The sequence below is a fragment of the Hyalella azteca genome, unplaced genomic scaffold (assembly GCF_000764305.2).
Source record: "Hyalella azteca isolate HAZT.00-mixed unplaced genomic scaffold, Hazt_2.0.2 contig17841, whole genome shotgun sequence".
NCBI classification, from domain to species: Eukaryota; Metazoa; Arthropoda; class Malacostraca; order Amphipoda; family Hyalellidae; genus Hyalella; species Hyalella azteca.
Window position 1 is genome coordinate 333099 of NW_025947610.1, and position 21343 is coordinate 354441.

Consider the following 21343-nt stretch of genomic DNA (forward strand, 5'->3'; position numbering starts at 1 on the left):
TAACATGGGGGTTACGTAACTTACGTTACCCACTCACCTTTATTTACTAACATGGGGGTTACGTAACTTACGTTACCCACTCACCTTTATATAAAGGGTCGGATTGTTCATCGAAATTTTACAAAAAGCTCTTAGGTTGGGTTAAGTCAGCCAAGTTCCTTTTTTTAGATAGCATTTTGATCTAAAAGGAACCTGGGCGAACCAACCCAACCTGCGAGTTGGCGTTAGGTTGTGATCTCTCGATGTGGCAATGTATCTCCAGATTTATGGACAAAGAAGACGAAAATGTTACCCGTCTGTCTCTTATACACATCTAGATGTGTATAAGAGACAGTTGCAGTGCAACGGGTAAGTTTCATTCAAGATGTCGTGCGCTACGTGTGATCGGTATTATGGAAAAAAATCGGTTTTCCGATGCCGACCGCCAAAAATGGATTTCAGATTCGTAATCTACACCCCAAAAAACATATAATTTAACACCCTTTTTTTTGGATGTAGTTAATCTGCAATAATACCGTCCTATAAGTAGACCAGTAAAGTATCCTGGATACCAGCATTATCATACTTAAGAAATTGATTTAAATCTTGACTACCTAAATGAAGAAATTAAATATGAACTGATTCTAAAAAAGCTCTGGTTTGCCACTAATCCCACTATGAATTATATATACAACATGGTTTAACAATACATTGTACATATAACTTAGCTAGCAACTTAGCTAATTCTTATAAGGCCAATAATAAGGGCAATAATAATAAGGCTACAAGTAGTCTTTAACTATTTGACTATTTGTTATATATTAATGACATTATACAATTTACATGTGTTAGGCCTAGCTAGCTTAGTTAAATACCTAAGATGGGTTAGAATAGAAGTGTCGGCATTGAAGAAATAGGCCCATGGCGGCATGGCCTGTTGCCGATTCTTGAGATTTTCGTGACTTGATTCACAAGGGATCCAGCCTTTGGAACCCGATCTTTCCATAGCTGACATCCTGACCGCTGACGATTGATTGAGATAGCTGCTGGACTTATTGCCTGGTCCATAAATTGCTAGGCATTTTAAGACTGAACATATGCTCCTGCATAGCTTCATCTAGTCTGTTTTTGAAGATGTTCATACTTCATAGGGTAAACGCGGTATATTCCAACACATTGAGGACGCATCCCAGGTCTCATACAGTGGCAATAGTCGTTGGAATTTCAACGACTTTCGCTGAAGTTATCGACCAATTTTTTTACTTTACAATGACTTTCGAGCTAAAGACACAGCTTCTGGCGGATCGTTTATAAACGCAACGAATAGAATAGGCCCGAGAACGCTTCCTTGTGGCACGCCGCTGCACGCTGAAGCCCAGTCTGATATGGACCCATTAATACTGACATGTTGTCGCCTCCCTACTAGAAATTCTCTGATCCATTTGCGTACATTACTCTCAATTCCCAAAGACTTTTGTGAGATTGTATTGACCTTTTAGGCGTTTAGAAAGATTTTCCACTCTAATATGAGTACCGTAAAGTGGGGTGACTTTGGCCACCACTACAACAGAAACCATTGGCAGCAAAACAAAATTATAAACGTTGGCCAAAGTGCCTGGGGCGATTTTGGCCTCTGGGGTGACTTTGGCCAATGTTTATTATTAAGTTTTGCTTCCATTTGTTTCTGTTGTAGTGGTGGGCAAAGTCACCCCACTTAATGTTATTCTAATTAAAATATTTGATTTCAATCTTCAAATATGTGAATTTATAACTAGAAACAAAACAAATACAATTATAAAACTATACTGTACGTGTACCTATAGAAAATAATTAAATGCAGTGAAAGGAACTAAAATATTTGAATTGTGCACATGTTTATTTCAAACAGTGTTAGCTTTTCTCATAACACAAGTCTCCTTTCAAGTCATTTGAGGTTTGTTTGGTTGTCGTTCAGTTTGTTTAGTATTGGACTATTGGTTAATTGGTCTGAATCAAATGAGAACAGTGCAGTCAGTTGCTCAGTCACTAGGTACTAGTCGGTGTGTTTAGAGGGTAGTCTGGTAGATTTATAGGACATAAAACTAGTTGATCTATTGATAGTGTTCTGCACTGTGCTACCAGCTACCTATCTGTTATGTGACTTTTCAATGTTTAGAAGATCTGCATTCCTGAAGTATTGTTGTATATTGAAGCCAGTTAAATGGTCAATATTTAGCTCATTACCTTGCTCCAGTCCATACAAACTTTTCAAAGCTAATGAATAGACATATCAATAATTGTTTATCCAAAAGTCCCAAAGTGGTAAGCTGGCCATTCTTGAAGGCAGTAAGTGCCCTTTTTAGCCATCCATATACTGTTATTGTTAGTAGGCTAATTGCAACATAAAAGATAATATTTCAAAAAGACCAAAAAGCTGAAAAAATAAACAAATTATAAAAAATGCTTGATTTTTTATTTTTTTATTGTTTAAAAAAAAATAAAAAAATCACCAGCCCTGGCTTACATGTAATTTTGGCATGAAGTATAAAGGTTTAGGTAGTTCTGTACTTGGGCAGCAATTTTTAAAAAATACTTGAAACGATTAAAGCCTAAAAAGATGATTTAATGACACAATCACAAAACTGCTGGGTGTCAATATGCCAAGTACACACAACTTGCTTCTGAGTACCTACATTACATTCATTTTACCTCTTATCAATCAAATCTAAATAATACTGGTCAGTGGTCACTGGTTGGCATCATGATTTGCATGGTTTTATTTCCACTTTCACTTAATAACTGCAAATATGCTATGCTTTTCCTCCAGACAGTGAAGTAAGGCTCAACTTATGGTCCTAGGCTGTATAGGCCTGGGACCATTGAGCCTTTTAGCTCAAGATATCAGCATATTTTCAAGCTCTCCATCAACCATCTTTATCTTTAATTTGGGTAAATGGCTGATCACAAAATATGAATTGATTAACACACAGCACCATCAGCATGTTTATTTCCTATTTTTTTTTTTATTGCTTTTATGCCACCCACAACAATTGTGATGAGTGTATGTCTGCCAATCATCCCATATCAGCTAAATTGATTGATTTACGTACACCTCTGTGCCAATCATATTCCAGATTGGCTTGAAAATAATACAATCTGTAATATCAGGCATACAATATTTGGTAAGGCATATAATATTCAATATTTGCTGGTAAGAAAGATGTTTCATGTGTGATTTTTAAAAGGTACAGGCAATACGTGTTTTTTCCTTGGAAATTTCTTTACTAAACTTTTAAAACGCATGGAACTAAAACAAAGCTTAATATAAAGGAAAAGCTGGAGAGGTGACGGAATTACCCACGATGTCGGAATATACCGCGTTTACCCTACTCGGAGCTGCGGAGCGTCAACGATGAGATCATGGAGGCTGTTCCACATGTTGGTGACTCGAAGCAAGAAGAAATGTTGTAGCATGGATGATGGATGTGTTCCAACGCTGTTTTTTTAGTTTATAGCCGTGGCCCTGGTGACTGGTATTGGTTCTTGTTTCAAATTCTAGTAATCCTTCTGGGACCTTGTATAAGTCATGAGTATACTTGTATATTTCAATGAGGTCCCCATGCAGACAAAATAACTGAGGCTTGGAAGCTTCATAATCTTTAATCTTTCCTCATAGGACTTGCCTTTCAAGCCCGGAACTATTCTTGTTGCGTGTCTTTGAACACTCTCTACTAAATTTCTGTCCTTTTTAAATTTTGGTGACCATACGACGTTTCCAAACTCTAGGTTCGGGCGCACAATAGCAACAAACCCATGGTCAGGAAGATGTGCCAGGTGCGCGGGAATTTATTTTGTCATTTTAACGACCTGCATGGTGCACTGTACTACGTTGGTAAAAAAATGCGCCGTGCGCCGTACTTTAGAAAGCTAAAATAGTTCTACTATTTTAGTTGACAATATACGCGAGTATATTGCTGTCTCTTATACACATCTAGATGTGTATAAGAGACAGGTNAAAGATGTTTCATGTGTGATTTTCAAAAGGTACCTACAGGCAATACGTGTTTTTTCCTTGGAAATTTCTTTACTAAACTTTTACTTGATAAATTAGTCAATGGCCATAGAAACAGGTGAACTAGAGTGCCAGTACAATCATTTTGTCTCATTCATGGCTTGACTGGCCCTTCAAGATACTAAATTACTATTAGAATACACTGCAATAAAAGATTCTTACATAATTACACAAAAACCTATTCATATGTATCTGGTACTTTTTACCATTCTCGTAGCTTTACTGAAATTTTTTATTCAAGGGATATATTTAAACCATGAATTTGAGTAACATCTCAATTAAGTCAAAAATATTTCTCTTTTCATTGCCTTCATTTAACTTTCAGCTCAATCATAAAATCTTAATGTTCCTAAATCCTTTTACTGAACTGTATCTGTCCTAGCTGCTCCCACAAACAATGTGTGCACAACAGTTGCCATCTCTTCTGTTGTCGATTTCAAGCAACTGCTTGATCTTTTTTAGCGGAGCCATCATTGTCAGGAAGATTTGTCAGGTGTGTGGGAATTTGTATTATTTCTATCTATGCCAGAATGTGTAGAGACAAAATATGCTGTGCACTGAAAAGAGTTAGAACACATGTGCAGGCTGTGTGATTACACACCAATGTATCGTGTTGTGGGATGATGCACGCACATGTATTAGTGACAGTATGTATGTACATTCATTATCTGCTGCTGCCAACAGTGGCCTAATGTCCTCTCACTGCAAGTCTATGAATGTATGTGCAGTAGTACCATCAAATGGGTAATAAGGAACGGATAGGGTAAATTGGGACAGTCATCCCACTTTTCCTAGAAATCTTTTAGCAGCTAAACTAATCAAAATATTGCAAAACTAAAAATAGTCCCTTAAAGTTCGACATTTTTACTATCTATGTAGCATATAACAAGTTAAGAAATAATACATTTACTACCTTTTAAAAATCCCAAAAAAAAGTGTAGACAGTGAGATTTTGGAAAAGTACCTCTGCTAAGGACTGTAGCAAAAAAATTTTTTGCCATATTGAAAAATTTTACTTACATAAAAGTTGCACGTAGGTTTTGGCTTAAAAACATTATTGGGAAATTTGCATATCATTCCAAAAATAATTGTGGCCATTTTCATTAGACAGGGTAATAAGGGACACCCCTAAATCCGCATTTACAGTGGAACCTCAATTAGCCAAGGCTCCAATTGACCAAAAAATCAATTAGCAACAAAAAATTTTGATAACATTTACCTCGCTCTGGGAAGAAAATTGCACTTGAAGAAAAATTAATTTGCATCATCAGTCACACTAAATTGTGCTTAGAATGTCATGGAAAGAATTGTGCACCGGGCAACATAGAATGAAAATTAATAAACCTAAACTACAATCGATTTCTCCAAAAGATGTCACTACAATTTTTCTTTGTTTCAGGTACCTATGTTTTTATTATATATTTTTTTGTTCATTTTGCATCTGGCACCTTACGAATACCATATGGAATTTTTTTGGAGATGCCATATGATATAGATCTTGCAATGAGCTTTGAAGTGAGCCAAAACTTGTTAATGAAATGTTTAATGGTAAGAAGTTGTTAATGAAAAACGCTCAAAACCATCCCTTATTACCCTGTTTGACAGTACATATGTTGAATGCCTGCTGCTGTCAACATTGGTGGCAGCTGCAGCTGAACAATGACATGATTGTATCCTTGTGCCTTGTAGCCATGCTCATATGCATGTTTGGGAGTGTTGCTGTTTTTAATGCCGCCTGTTCTATGCAACCAACTGCACCAATTTACCAAATTGGGAAAGTCCTGCACATTCGAGCAGTCCTTTTGTTTCAGGAAGCTCACTTGGCATAGTATAATTGCCCAAAATCTCTGTATTCCTCAGCGTGGTAGCAGAGTTAAACTTCTGAAATATGACTTAAAAAAACAAATTAATTATTTCCATCAAAATTTTGCTATCAAAATATTTGAAACATAAAAAAATTTATGCATATTTTTTTAATATTGCAGTACGTATACATATATCAACTGTTCAATTTGAAGCTAATAGGAGCTCCATGGTTTTCTAATAGGTTATACTAGCCTTCCTTTACATTTATCTCTAGTCATAATGAAAAAATATTAACTTTTGTTTATCATGATGGATTCATTGAATATTTAAAAAAGTCACAAAATTGTTTCTCTGAAAAATTTTCCAGTGAGCAAATTATTCTAAAAATCTACTTAGACAAAAGCTTTTTGAGAAATCGCCATACTGGTAACAGGATGAGAAAGTCGGTGCTTTCTTGGTTGCTATTAGATTGATGATTATGACTGAGGGTGCAGATCATTCAAATAAATATGCTGCATGTGATTATGTAGGTGACATCTCAAATGTCATTTATCGGTGCTCTTACAAAAAGTATACATCTGTTAGCATTAAATCTCTCGTTTACTAGAGAAACTTTTTAATCTAGTTCAGGTTAAATATTCAGGTATGAAGGGAAATTTTGTAAATGATATGCAAGGCTAAACTAAAAATCCATTGAAATGATTTGTTTCAGCTACTTATCTTCTAAAATCAACTGCTGAATTTTCACATTTAATTCTCTTTTAGATCAATTAGTGGAGAAAATAAAATTTAATCATCATGGACTCGAAATTAGACATGGCTCTTGATGACATAATAAGCAAGAAAAAGGGTGAATCCCGTGGAGGAGGTTCAGGCAGGCGTGGATCACGTGGTGGAGGAGGAGGAGCACGTGGGCGTGGTGGACGAGGTGGTAATTTTTCCCGACCTGCCCCATACAACACTGGACCTCGGCAGCCTCAGGCAAGTCTCAACTAATGCATTTTTTATTCCTGTACCAGTTTAAAAGGGAAGTTTTACATACTTTCTATTACTGGCAAAAACAGATAATAATGATGCACAAACTTAATGTAACAATAAAGAAGTAGTTGAGAAAAATGTTCTGTTTTTCTCAAACTTGTTGTACTGTTAAAACATTGCTGTAAGAAAGGTACCTAGTTGGAGGAAATTTTTCCATCCTGCTTAATATTAGATCACTGTCAGAAATTATTTGTTCAAATTCATTTCCTCTTATTATGTATATTCCCATAATGCAGTTTAATTAAATCATTGGTCATGTTTACAGAGCTCCATGGGCAATGGGCGTTGGACGCACGACATGTTCAGAGGGGGAGACAGTGGGCTGCTGCCACCCCCACCCCTCATGGGGATGGGAACCTTCAAGCTTAATATCAACAACCTAGACTTTGGAGTCACTGATTCAGACATCAGGGTAGGAGTGCTTTCTTTGATTTCATTTGAGACCTCCCTTGCCAAAGGAGAATTTCTCTGTATTTAATTAACTTATATTATATTTTTTAGTCAATTTTACTGCGAATTTTATTTTCTAAGTATTTTGATTAATGAAGTTCCCTAATTTACTATTTAAAATTCTGAAGCAGTATGAAAAATTGAATTGCTTAAGTCGATATAAATGCATCATATTCTCACTAATTCTTAACCATATGTCAACTTATCATTGGACTTGGAAAACTGTCTAAATCAACTTGCCAATTTCTTTTAGTTGGACAACAGTTCTAAGTCGAGTTGAAGTCTGCCTTCATAAACAAATCTTCTTGAATATGAAGTATCACGTTGGTAGTGTCGAATCAAATTTAAATCTGACTCTGAAATAATGAGCTGCCCTTCAGGAGCTGTTCCAAGAGTTTGGAGACATGCAGTCTGCGGCTGTGCACTACGATCGCTCGGGCAGGTCACTAGGCAGCGCCCAGGTTATCTTTGGGCGTCAAAGTGACGCGGTGAAGGCAATGAAGCAGTACAACGGCGTGCACCTTGATGGCCGCCCCATGAAGATATACATTGAAGGCCTCGGCCTCGACTCATCTTTTGCCTCCCGCGGAGGTGGTGTGTCAAGACCGATGTCGAATCGCCTCGATCAGCGAAGCAGAGGCTCAAGACCAGGTGAGATTTGCGGCTAATTTTGTTCAACCTCTTCAAAGGAATGAATTGAGATCAGAAAAAATTCATTCCCTTTCTTTACTCAGTCCTCATCATTCCAGGTATCCCAAACAGTTGATAACTATACCCTGCTGCAAAACTCTTGGACTCTGTTTGTTTATATTTACTCCGCGTTCTAGCAGCCTTCTGACCAATTTTCCATCTCTACTTTTGAAACATTTGAACCGGAACATTACTTGTTCCAAATCATAATTGTAGCCACACCCCGTTCGTTCGTTCTTTTACTTCCGATCAGTTTAAAAGTTTCCATTTATGGATAACTAATGATTAATCGCTGAATTCTGGACGATTCTAGATAAATGTTTCATTTTCAAATGAATAATGCAACGATTTAAATAATTTGATGAATGTTACATTGCAGGTGGACGAGGCCGTGGAGGTCGGGGGCGGCAGCCTGAGAAAGCAAAACTCAAGACCGCTGAGGAGCTCGACGCTGAGTTGGACAGCTACTTGTGCGAAGCCAAGAAGGCCAAATAGCCTGCCTACAATTTGAGATGCGCTCCTGTAGTACCTAAGACATTTTACAATCATTATTCCTGAACATCATCTTGATGGAATGATTCACAAAACCTAGACGTTTTAGAAACTCTCCATCGTTGAAGTGGTGAGCTGATTAAATTGAGCCTTTTATGAGTTGAGGATGGAGAGAAAAACAAATTGTTCAATCTGGGAATTATGGTCTTTGGGGTACAAAATTTCATTTTATCGAACATAAGCTTGAAAAAATATGCTTAATGTTCAAAAACTTTTGCAGATTATATAAATCATGCTGTGTAATTCACTTTACGTAGTTCCATTTTCATTGTAGCTGGATCCATTACATGTTTGCAAGTCTTTCGTAATGAGCCTTTGAATGATATAACCTTTACAAATATTTCAACTCTGTCAGACTGGGTTTGTAGAGGGCTTCGATCTGCAGTGAACGATCTCGTTTGTAGGATTAAGTCGCTTGCGATTTAACCGGTATGCTCTTCATTTAGTATCGCATTGAATCTAGTCCTCATATTGTCGCGACGCCGGTTTAATTATTATTTCAACTACTTAGTTGCGTTCTAAATAATTTTCAGGAAATCGTGTAAACATTAAAAGCTTCTTGCACCCACGAGTTCAGTTGGCCGATCCTGCCTCGTTTAGTTTTAGTTTAGTGGCCAAATGTTTACTAGCGCTTCAGCTATTTAGCTATCTCGCACCGAAAGTCAAGATGAACATCACCATAGAGGTGGAAGGTCTCAATTATTCTTCACCCACAAGGGGCGGAAAATCTCAGATGTCCAGCTCGCTGAAGCTGGCTCTAAAGAAGCAGCGTTAGCATCTCAAAGAGACGAAGTGACAAGGAGGGACAGGTGACAAGCAACAGAAAAGAAGACACTCGAACAAGAGGTCGCTTACACGGGACGTCGGCCGCCCGCACGAGAGAGACAGAGAAGGGAAATGTAAGGAATCCTGCCTACATAATAACTTAACCCCACAACTGAGACCTACAGTCAGACACCGCGAGCTCAACGGCGGGGCGCTCATGAACAATCCCCCTAGGAACGCGAGATCCTGCCTCGTTAAATGGATCCTTCTATACCTCACGTATAAGCTCGTCCCGTCATGCGTTTGAGTGCAAAAGCAAGATGCAGCTTTGGTCGTTATTCCGCGATATTGAGAGCAGAGTGAATGAAATAGCGCTATATACTCAATATCGAAAATATTGTTTTTTTTCATTTAAAATCCAGGCGAGCGAAGTGCACAGATTAAAAAAAATTGTTTACTGAAGTTGCACAAGATTATGTATATGAATGAGTTCAACTTCATCAGGAATAAGTTTTGACGACTTCAAAATATTTGAGTGTGTCGGAAGCATTAACATTGGAAATTGGTCATAATTCTCAACTTTCGCGTGGCGACTTGAAACCGAGTCCAAATCAACTTCATATAACAATGTCCATTAAATACAGTAACTTGGCAAGTAGAGCCTTGCAACAAGCAGCTGCAGGCCCGGTTTGACTTTAAATAAATTACTCGGTTGCTCAAGACTCGAGACGCGGAGGAATGTTGAAAGACGAAACATTGTACGGTGCTCCGCATGGCGCGACTCTGTCAGGGCTTTAATCGCCGTTCAATGTCATTGAATCCGGTCTATAACTTCTTCAGGAATTTGTCATTCTGGCTTAAATGCGTAATGTGTCAAGCTAGTTCCACTCTCATTGCCTTGTTCCGCTTCCCATCGTATTTCGCACATACGTCACGACAATGAATGAGGTGACGGCTTATCAAGTTCTCGTAATTTTAGCTGGTCAAGTTCTCGCTCGAACTTAGCCCACAACATGGGAAGACGTAAATTATTGACACGGGTTTAATAAGAGTCAAAAAAAACTCCAATACATCATGTCACATTTAACTGGTGTAATTCTTTCGGTAAGAAATTCGCTATTTGTTATCAATTTTCCACAAATTATTACCTCAAATTTGAAAGGATAAAAATAGTAGGAATCGTCCACCAATTATTACTGTATTATTATTAACGTTTAAGACAGTCGAAGCAATGGTCTTTGGCTATGATGCTCAAGTAACCGCTCTACGTCCGCAGCAAAAATTCTCATCGCATTACCGCAATGTACATTGAAATAAATAAAACTTCAGTCGCTGAACTTGAGAATTCGTAATCAATGAACCGTTAAGTGAGGTGCTCGTATGAGGCAGCCAGATTACTAAACGCAGAGCAAGACGCACGAGACTAATCCTAGGAGTAAGATACATCGAAGCAGAACCCGGAGCTTCTTCAGGTACGCATTGCAATCTGAAAAGAAATAAAAACAAGGGATTTTTAGTAGGACTTTTAACATACACATACGTTTGAAAAATGCAATATGGAACATAAATTTCAGAAATAGAAACAATAGCATTAAGCAATGTCACAGCATATGCCCAAATATCAAGAAAATATTCAATGAAGCTGCGGAAGAGAGATTAGCGTCACTATCTATACTTGACAAGAGAGTGTGACGGTCCAGGGAGGGGCAGCGGCGCTTAGGGCCTCCTGGAGACGCCCTTCCTCCCCACACACTTCCGTCGGAGACACGAGTACAAAATCCAGGAGGCAGTGAACGAAAACTTTAGCTCAAGTCGGAAGGTCCGAAGTTGCCAGCACTTACGTGAAAGCTTCTCTGGAGCTCAATGCGCGAGCTCTTCGATAACTTAATACGTCACATAAGGACCACAATTCATGTCAATTAAGCTCTGACCATGATTTACATCTTATAGGAGATGTCGATTGAGGGACTTTTCGTCCACTTTAAATTCATTCATAAAGAATGATCTAATTTATCGGAGTAATTAGGTCAGTTTTCATTAATTAAAAAAATTAAACTCGGTAGAAGTCGTGTTATTATGGGTCATTGAGAAAACTCACGAGGTTAAAATTGAATTGCATCGACTTCCTTGACAGGAAGGGCACATTATCTCGTAGACGCTTTTAATTTGCGCCTTTTACCTTTTTACGGTAGAGGCTGGATAAAAAATAATGATCTCAAGATCATTAGTGAGGGAGTCATTACTGCCAACAGGAAATTGACTGCGTCTCGAGGAACACAGAACTTGGAACATCCGTTTGCAGGGAGTCCAAGCTCATGTGCGACGCTTCTACGCCGAGGTACAGCGCTCAAGTGGCCATTACCGTGGTCGTCCAAATTACCTCCTTTTCTTTACTTGGAGACTTGATTGGCATAAGCATCAAGTTCGGCATCGAGATCAGCCACAGTGGGCGTCTTAGTGGCGCCGCCACGGCCGCCGCGGCCACGACCTCTGCCTCTCATAGTGCCTCGTGCACCGCGCGTCGCTCCTTGGTAGGAGCCGCGTCCGGTGCCGCGGAAATTCCCACCACGGGATCCGCGCATTGCACCGCCGCCACCTGCACAACAAAAACATCACTTGAAAAATCAGCACTGAGGAAATTATTCGTGAAATCTCACGCCTTACAAATTCGACTTCTATTATTTTAATTTCACAAATTAACCAAGCTGGCATCTCAATATTGACGTTCCCATTCTGATGTGAATAACTCAAAATTTATTAAGTCAACGTCACAGAAAGTATATCCGCGGTTTACATCGAATAAAAATATATTATGAATTGCTTGAAGAGTTTCTTTGATAGGTTTAGATTAAACAAAGAATTAATTGCTCTGGAACTATGATCTAGGTACACGCCATGAAAACTCACCTCGTGGGGCACCACGACCAAGGCGCTTCACAGGTTTGCCAGCAAAATTAGAGGTGGCAGATGCGAGGGCAGAGGCGTTATAGATATCCTTCTGAGCATTTCTGTCATCGATTGTTATATTCATGGGGCGGCCGTCAAGGTGGACACCATTGTATTGCTTCATGGCTTTAAGGCCGTCACTGAAGCGAGAGAATACAACATGGGCTGTGCCGAGAGACCTTCCTGTGCGGTCATAGTGAATTGCGGCGCTGCGGATCACACCAAACTCTTGGAACAGCTCCTGTTTAAAAAAAATAATGTGCATTATTGTGAGAATGTAAAATAGGACAAGGATGACAATATTTCAACAATGAAATTCCTGTTTTGAAATCTTAAAGGTCTACATTAGATTTATTATCACACTTAATTACACGTAACAAATGCTTAATTCAAAGCCAACCAGGATTTAAAGTAAAATTTATTAATCTTGAATTAAATAGGTCTCAAAATTTACCCTAATATCCGAATCAGAAACGCCATATTCCAAATTGGTGATTGTGAGCTTTGCAGGAGCTGCAGTAGCTTGGAAAGCACCACCTGTCCTGATGCCTCCCTGAAAAGAAAAAAAAAGTTGTATCAAGATCAGGACATAGGTAAAATAGCTTGGGGCTATCACAATTGAAACTAGAAATTTCAGCATAGCTGGCTTCTAGTGGATTCAAACAACGAAGAAATTCTAGCAAATTATTATTATTTAAAATTTTAATGATACTAATATGGTACCGTAAAAAGGGGGTTACTTTGACCGGCGGGGTAACTTTGACCACTTTTCGTTTCTAACAAAAACCCCCAAAACTCATAAACGATTCGACATAGAAAAATTTTGTTAATGGCCATCAAAGGCCTAATACAATGTAACACAATAGAAAGATACGTAACACAATAGAAAAATTCAAAAAGTTTGCATATCTAATAGGTTAAAAAATTTTGTGACCCACAAAGAAGGGCTATTATTTAAAGCCTGTCGGAGTACCCCCTCCAATTTTTTTATTTTTTGGTAAAATAACTCCAGGTTTTGATGCATTGTAGTAGAACTCTCCTAGTTACATATGCAAAAGGCAAATTTTAGGAAAGTGTCATAGTTTGCAAATGGGGGGCACCGCCCCCCAATGGGGTTACTTTTGACCACCTAATGGCAGCCATGACAGGGTAACATTGATTGGCTTGGAAATTATGTTAAAATTACCATAAGTACCTATATAATATATTTTATGTTTGATACACCTATTAATGTTTTTTTCTTTATGTTTCAGACTCTAAAGTGTCATAGTTTGCAAATGGGGGGCACCGCCCCCCAATGGGGTTACTTTTGACCACCTAATGGCAGCCATGACAGGGTAACATTGATTGGCTTGGAAATTAAGTTAAAATTACCATAAGTACCTATATAATATATTTTATGTTTGATACACCTATTAATGTTTTTTTCTTTATGTTTCAGACTCTACAGTCTTATATATGGTAATTTTAACTTAATTTCCAAACCGGTCAATGTTACCCCATCACGGCTGCCATTAGATGGTCACATTTCGCCCATATGGGGGCAGCGCTCCCCATTTGCAAACTATGACACTTTCCTAAAATTTGTCTTTTGCATAAGTAACTAGAAGAGTTCTACTACAATGCACCACAACCTGGAGTTATTTGGAGTTATTTTACCAAAAAAAAAATTAATTTTACCACCCGGTCAAAGAAACCCCATGAGCTGGGGTAACAAAGACCATCACTTTTTTTGAAATTACATCAAAACTATGAGAGGCAGGAGCCAGCAATTTATGGTGAGTAAAGCTAGAGTATAGACCTGTGTTTTGCAGGTTTCAATTTAAGTTTAACTTATCTAGTAAAAAAATGGCATCATTTTGAAAAAAAAAAGTTGTCAAAATTACCCCCATTTTACGGTAACAAGATGATGTAAAATCAACATAGAAGTGAAACAAGGAAGAGATTCAAATAACCATGTTTGGAAACCATTAATTTTAATTTACTAATTCAGACCATTTCCAATTTTTACTGTGGAAGCGATAATACTGTGATTAATTTGAATAATGATGTCACTTCTGAAAAATGATGTCACTAGCACCTTGAAAAATAATGTTGCACCTTGAAAAATAATGTTGCACCTTGAAAAATAATGTTGCACCTTGAAAAATAATGTTGTGCCTTGAAAAATACCATTGCACCTTGACAAATAATGTTGAGCCTTGATAAATAATGTCATACCCTGAAAAAGAATGAATCGTCCCACACTCAAGATTATGTAGTTTTTCGGGGAATTTTCCCACCCATAACGAGTTTTTCCAACCAATGGTTGGTGCTGCTTGTGCAACGTAATCTAAATATTTTCTCTTTGCACAGGTGTTGGCGCAAATTCCGGTCATCCATTACACCTCACGCAGTACTTGGGAGTAGTCAGCACAAATACAGTTTGCCAAGGAACAGACAAAAAACTCAAAATATTCAATATCTGTTCAATTATCCTTCAATGATATACGATTTTCCTTGATATGGAAATTTTGTAAAAGTGAAAATATAGAAATTTATTTTAGAAGAAATTTTCTATGCATTGCTTGTGGCAACATTGTTGGTTTACCTTCCGTATCTAGGTAATCAAATATTCCATCCAGTTGTGAGGCAAGTGATGAAGAATCAAGTCCTCAGAAATTGGGCAATTGAAGAAATCAAATATTAGTGTAAATGACAGATTTAGCTTGTTCTGTATATACTAATAATGAGGGGGGTTATTTATGGTTCTACAGTTAATGAACAAAGTCAGAAATAATTTCATTTTAATTAATGGAAAAAGTTTTTGAGTGCCAAATATTTTGTAAATAAAATATGTTTAGACATAGCTGTCCTCAGTCTCTCAGAAATTCCTAACAGAATGGTATGGCAACATTCTCATGTGTCATGTGATGTGTCTCCTTGAAGCCATTCATATTTTATTAATGTTTGCTGTTCATCTATATAATTATCTTTCAAAGTTGCAAAAAATGAGAACTGATAATTAAATAATTGTGCCGACTCTTAGCACCTTGGTTAACACGTTAGAAATGTAGTCAACACTATGCAGATATACATTCATGTGTAATGGCGTTGCGGCGCATGCATCTTCAAATAACTTTCAGAACACAGTGCATTTTCTACAGGCATATTACAGCACACACCCCAGATCAGTGACAAACCATGGATTTTTTGAACCAGTTCATTTTTAATTTTCTCATTTACTCACGATTCAAGTCAATTTCTTATGTAGCTTATAATAATGCAGGTATCCAAGATACTTTACTGGTCTACATATGACTCAAAAATGAACTTGAGGGAGGCTGGGACTGGGAGAGTCTAAAAACTCTCTTGCTTTGCCACTATGCCACAGATTGATAAAATGCAATATAAATTCTGGTAATACTTTAGATTAAGTGCATCCAAAAAAAGGGTGTTTTTTTCTTCAATTGTATGTTTTTTGGGGTGTAGATTAAGAATCTGAAATCCATTTTTGGCAGTCGGCATTGGAAATTTTTAATCGAACCTGTTCCGAACTGGACCTAACCTGCGAGGTTTTCGATGATTGGCTAGGTTTTTCCGGCCGCCGGACAGACTCCAAACAGAGAAAAAACCTATTGGCTAGGTTTTTCCGGCCACCGGACGGACTCCAAACAGAAAAAACCTAACCGTTCAACAAAAACCTTGCAGGTTAGGTCCAGTTTGGAACAGGTTCCATTAAAAATTTCCGATGCCAACCTCCAAAAACGGATTTCAGATTCTTAATCTACACCCCAAAAAACATATTTAAGAAAAAAACACCCTTTTTTTGGATGCACTTAATCTAAAGTAATACCTAAGTTCCTGTGCATCTGGGAGACCTTCCATACCATAGGTCACATCCTGAAAATTAAAATCATTTCCAAAAAACGAATTCATGTACACAAAAATAAGGCAAAATTGGATGACATCCTACAAAAAAGCCTTGCAAAATAGTAATGTATGGCAGTGAATTGGCACTGGCAGAATGGAATGGCCCGCACAACCTTATCTTGAAAATACATTGTCTAAGTCATGTTAGCCTAGGGTAAACGCGGTATATTCCGACACATTAAGGACGCATCAAGAAATGAAAAACTATAAAAAAACGTATGCATTACGTAAGTTCTGTTGGCTTCGCATGACTCTCAAAACAACGCACTACGCGTCAGCAACGATGAAACATCACAAAATGTTGCCATATTTATTAAAAAGCCTTTAGAATGGAAACCTACCAAATCCCTATATTCCATCACTGTGTGTGGCAATATTTGACACGTGGTCTAGTCTGGAAAAGTCCTATTTAGTGGCATGCATTGTCTCTCTTTGGATCTCAATATTTTCCCACTAGATGGCCAAGACCTAGTGTTTTGGCAGTATTTTGACGCGCAAATGCATGACCGTATGACATCACCATTTAAACCATCAACAAACGCATGGAACTAGGTAGGCTACAACAAAGCTTAATATAAAGGAAAAGCTGGAGAGGTGACGGAATTACCCACGATGTCGGAATATACCGCGTTTACCCTATCATCTTAAAAAAAACTTCAAGAAAAATAACTTCACATTTCAGAATCATTGCAATGATTGCAATCAGATTCATCATTGCTGAGATCCTGAGAAAAAGGAATTAATATCTCCTATTCCTAGCTAACTTACAGTAGCTAGGCTAGCTGAGAAGTTGACTTTAGTTGAGGACAAATCTACCTACAGGCACAGCCTCACACAGGGGCCTGTCCTCGCCAAGGATACAAATTTGCCCATAAACTATTTTGAATATATTTTCACTAAATTTTCTATTCAAAAAAGCCTAAATTCATCTGCCCAAACGGAAAGTTGCAAAAAAAAATTCTAGTCTTATAGCTACTTAAGAAAGCTGAAGGCCTGAAGCAGCTAGACTGATCTAGTTCCTACTGGCAGTACTGCTCACTGCCCAGCATGCCAGCAGTTCAGAATTCATGCACCAAATCTAGTGATTAGTACTTACCCTGAATCCTACGGAAGCTCCATTGCTTATTCCCCTCATTCCTCTGAAACCACCACGGCCACGTAACATATTTCCACGGAATGATCCCTGCATATTGCCACGGGCACGGAATGATCCTCCGCCTCGTTGACCAACGCCACGAACACCACGGAAATTTCCTCTGCCTTGGCCTCCTCTTGCAACTCCACGTGAATTACCACGGGCTCCACGACCCCTTCCACGGTTCATGCCTTTCTTAGATTTAATTATATCATCGAGCGCCATATCAACTTTAGCAGCAGCCATTATTGTGAATTTTCTTCAAATAGCACGACCAACACAACTACGACCGACTGCACGACACAAGATGGCGGGTCAGCAAAGGACGCTACGTGTTGCCGACACAAAGCTTGTAGAAGTGTTCTCTATTCACAACTCACAATTCAAAAATGTCTAAATAAAGATTGCATATAAATAAAAATCAATATTTACACTATATTAGGCAAGTTGTTTGATATATCGTAAATGAAATTATACATTATTTCAGACATATTTTACTGTCTACGTAGATAAAATTCACGTTGTAAATAATGTAATTCCCGGTAAATTTGTAATGCTTCTTCAATAAATGAGTTAGTAATTCCTGGTATAATTTGTAATGCTTCTTCAATAAATGAGTTAGAAGCTTACGCAATTTCGTAGGACTGTTCCGTTGTGTAGGCTAAATTTGTAATATTTATGATATTTGAGTGATTTCGAATATATTTTCTTTGGAATATATTCAATCTTAATTGTTTGGGGCAGAGTTAGACAAATAAATGTATCTTGCCCTTGTTTTAAGCAGTTTAACAGTTTTATCACAGTAAAAATCATAGTTTTGCTATATTGTCACTTCTATTTACTATGATTTCAATTCAAATTGACGACAGCTATATTTTTACGACAGATATATTTGGAGTTACATTGGCGCCGATCTACCAAAATATATTTACGTTGTCATGGCAACGACCAAGCTTATCGTTCATATACGTCTCTACAGCAAATCCTACAAGTCGCTAAACAGCAATGCAGTGCGTGTTTACAAGTAGGAGAACGATAAACTCTATTAATCTGTCATCTGTCTGTTTGACAAAGTTTAATCTTTGTATTGTAATTCGCGAGAAGTCCTTCAAGAAAACAAGCCGTTAGTATTTGTTGTACAAATTTACGCTTGGCTAATAATTTTCGGTTTAAACATTATCCTGGCAAGCTCAACGACTACTCTAAACTCATCTAAATTTTAAGTAAATATATAAAAATATATTTTAAATTTTGGGCAATGGCATTCATTTTTTCTGTTTTATAGAACACATATATACTATGAAATGAGTAATCACTTAGCACAGTCCCTATTACCAAATCAAATTGGATAAATATGCTTATCAGACAACCGATCCGATACTTGCTTCGAAAGTTGAATAGGTGATTCATCACAGTCAAACGTATAGATAAAAACAATTTTTTTTATTACAACACTTCTCTTTAACTTCACTTCTTGTTTGTCTGTTTGCCTGTCTACTACAAATCTTGTAATCGAAATTTAATACACTTCTACTTATCCCATCGATCTGAAATTTTGCACACTTACGTAAAGTTGGAGACAGTGCATGAATCAAATGATAAAATAAATAATTTTTGGAACATAATATATATATTTTTTCAATATTAAAAAACTGAAAAATAACGTTGTCAGCTACAAATCTTATAATTGATATTTGACACACTTTTACCTGTCCAATTGATCTGAAATTATGAACACTTGTGTGAAGTTGGAGGCAATGCATGAATCAATTGACAGAATAAACAATTTTGAAAAATTTTTATATATTAAAAAAATTGAAAAATTACTTTTTTAAATATTCGAAAATAAAATTAGAAATTCATTGTACATCAGTAACATTGCAAACACTGGATTCTTTAGAAGTGTACGTTGTCCATAAAAAGTAATTTTTAAACGTATATTTTATAGTTGAATTTTCAATAGTTCGTATATAACCTCACAAGAGAATCACCAAAAAAGTAATCACTAACAATTATTATCATTATTATTATTATTATTATTATTATTATTATTATTATTATGCTTTATCAATTTATAGATAGGTCATTACTAATACATATAATAACTACTTTACAGTGTATGAGAAAGCCGCAAAACTAAGCAAGTTATTAGTTTTGTACCACTAATCAGGAATATATATATTTGTTTCCTGATGTCAGTAGAATGTGTAACAGTTTTCTCTCGCAGAAAAATATCTGGGACAAAGACCAGGATGGTGGGGCCCGCTCCAGGCAGAGGCGGCCATGAGGCTCGTAACTTGCAGCCTTCTTCAGCTGAGACGCCCGCGGTCAAAGAGTGAGGGATACGTGGACCTTATTTAATCTTATTTCCGTAGATTTTTCTGTCTATTTTAGTCAATATGTTCTTTGTTTACTTTAGTATAAATATAGACAAAAATAGATTTACATAGTTACATAAATAATATTGGCTGTATACAAAAATTACCGCTAAGCGCAATATTCACGTTTACAATCGTGCATTTTCCGCTTATCAAAATCTACATAATAATATAACCGAATTGCGAAAGTCTTTCTAATGTCATAGGTTTCTCTGGAATATGAAAGAATCTAGAAAAAATGTTAATTTTCAAATAATTGCAGGAAATCTGCAACCGAGAGAGTTTGGGACCATTTACGCTATGCTAGCTGCCCTGCGCACCAGTTGCAAACTTCAGCGAACCATCTGCACCCGACTATACACCATCTGCACCATCACTCACAAACTTCGCAACTCACTTCTGGACCACCGTGCACCATTCAATCTTTAGGTAAATATTTTAATGAACAAAAAATCTCATCCATTGACATTAATGAATCGTTTACCACTGGGCGTAAATGATACTTGGGTCTTTGGGTAATTTTATGGAGAACTAAATTCAGCGACACTGGGAAAATGCAAATCCTCCAAATTGTATCCAGCTGCGTCACTTGGTTTTAAGGACAGTGGAAGGGAAAGCTCCTCTATTCTGTCAACAGGGAGGGGGCTAATGTCCTTATTTATGTGTATGATCTTATTTAAAATTATTTGTGGGGCTTAATAATATTTTAAAGAGCTGAAGCCAACCTAAGATAGGCCTACTGACGACACTGTTTGTATCTTAGTTTCAACGTGGATTGAATTTGAGCAGTCGGATCTATATTAATGTAATAAAAACACGTATAAATTCTAAATAACTGCAATAAAACTATTCGACAGACACAAGCGCCGTGACGACGTCTGGTGAGTACGGCAGGTTCCCGCGCGGCAGCGAGGCCGTCGGTAGGGCCCCTGTGTACCGCCCCCTGCAGCACGTCCTGGACCGGTCGTACGCAGGGCAGCGATACAGGAACCATTCCTTCAACTTGTAACCTCAGCGAGGAATAGGTGGAATAGGAGAGGAATGGGTGGATGAGGCGAGGAATGGGTGGATGAGGCGAGGAATGGGTGGATGAGGCGAGGAATAGGTGGATGAGGCGAGGAATGGGTGGATGAGGCGAGGAATGGGTGGATGAGGCGAGGAATAGGTGGATGAGGCGAGGAATAGGTGGATGAGGCGAGGAATGGGTGGATGAGGCGAGGAATAGGTGGATGAGGCGAGGAATAGGTGGATGAGGCGAGGAATAGGTGGATGAGGCGAGGAATAGGTGGACGAGGCGAGGAATAGGTGGATGAGGCGAGGAATAGGTGGATGAGGCGAGGAATTGGTGGATGAAGCTTGTAATAGGTTAATAGATGTTGGAAAAGGCGGGTGCGGTTTAGAATACGTAGATGAGTATACAAAAAAGTGAATGAGGTTTGGAATAGATGGATGAGTCGTGGAATAGGTAAATGCGTTTGCGAATAGGTGGAAGAGTCTTGTAATAGGCGGGTGAGTTTTGGAATGGATGAATGAGTCTTGTAATTGGTGGATGAGAAATGGAATAGATTGATGAATCTTGGAATGGATGGATTAGTCCTGTAATAGGTGGATGAATCATGGAATAGGTAGATAATTCTTGGA

At 37.8% G+C, this 21343-nt stretch overlaps 3 protein-coding genes across 4 annotated transcripts; 2 read left to right on the forward strand and 1 right to left on the reverse strand.

The window, feature by feature from the left end:
* The first annotated feature begins 6519 nt into the window (after positions 1–6519).
* Positions 6520–8874, forward strand: LOC108669769 (THO complex subunit 4). Its single transcript, XM_018157178.2, has 4 exons — positions 6520–6817; positions 7140–7286; positions 7705–7975; positions 8394–8874. The coding sequence occupies exons 1-4, from the start codon at positions 6635–6637 to the stop codon at positions 8507–8509; spliced, it is 717 nt and encodes a 238-aa protein (XP_018012667.1). The 5' UTR covers positions 6520–6634; the 3' UTR covers positions 8510–8874.
* A 1636-nt stretch (positions 8875–10510) lies between these two features.
* Positions 10511–17661, reverse strand: LOC108669764 (THO complex subunit 4). The gene is made up of 5 exons (XM_018157168.2): positions 17286–17661; positions 12732–12830; positions 12239–12518; positions 11712–11927; positions 10511–10817 (listed from the first exon to the last, which is right to left on the reverse strand). Exons 1-4 carry the CDS (start codon positions 17568–17570, stop codon positions 11722–11724), a joined length of 870 nt encoding a protein of 289 aa, XP_018012657.1. The 5' UTR covers positions 17571–17661; the 3' UTR covers positions 10511–10817; positions 11712–11721.
* A 636-nt stretch (positions 17662–18297) lies between these two features.
* On the forward strand, positions 18298–20797 carry LOC108669761. Of its 2 annotated transcripts, none has more exons than XM_018157166.2 (4): positions 18298–18547; positions 19552–19659; positions 19965–20131; positions 20560–20797. In XM_018157166.2, exons 2-4 carry the CDS (start codon positions 19577–19579, stop codon positions 20709–20711), a joined length of 402 nt encoding a protein of 133 aa, XP_018012655.1. In that variant the 5' UTR covers positions 18298–18547; positions 19552–19576; the 3' UTR covers positions 20712–20797. The 2 variants fall into 2 exon arrangements, with proteins under 2 accessions (XP_018012655.1, XP_047741360.1); XM_047885404.1 differs by having other exon boundaries at positions 18298–18447.
* Positions 20798–21343: the final 546 nt, after the last annotated feature.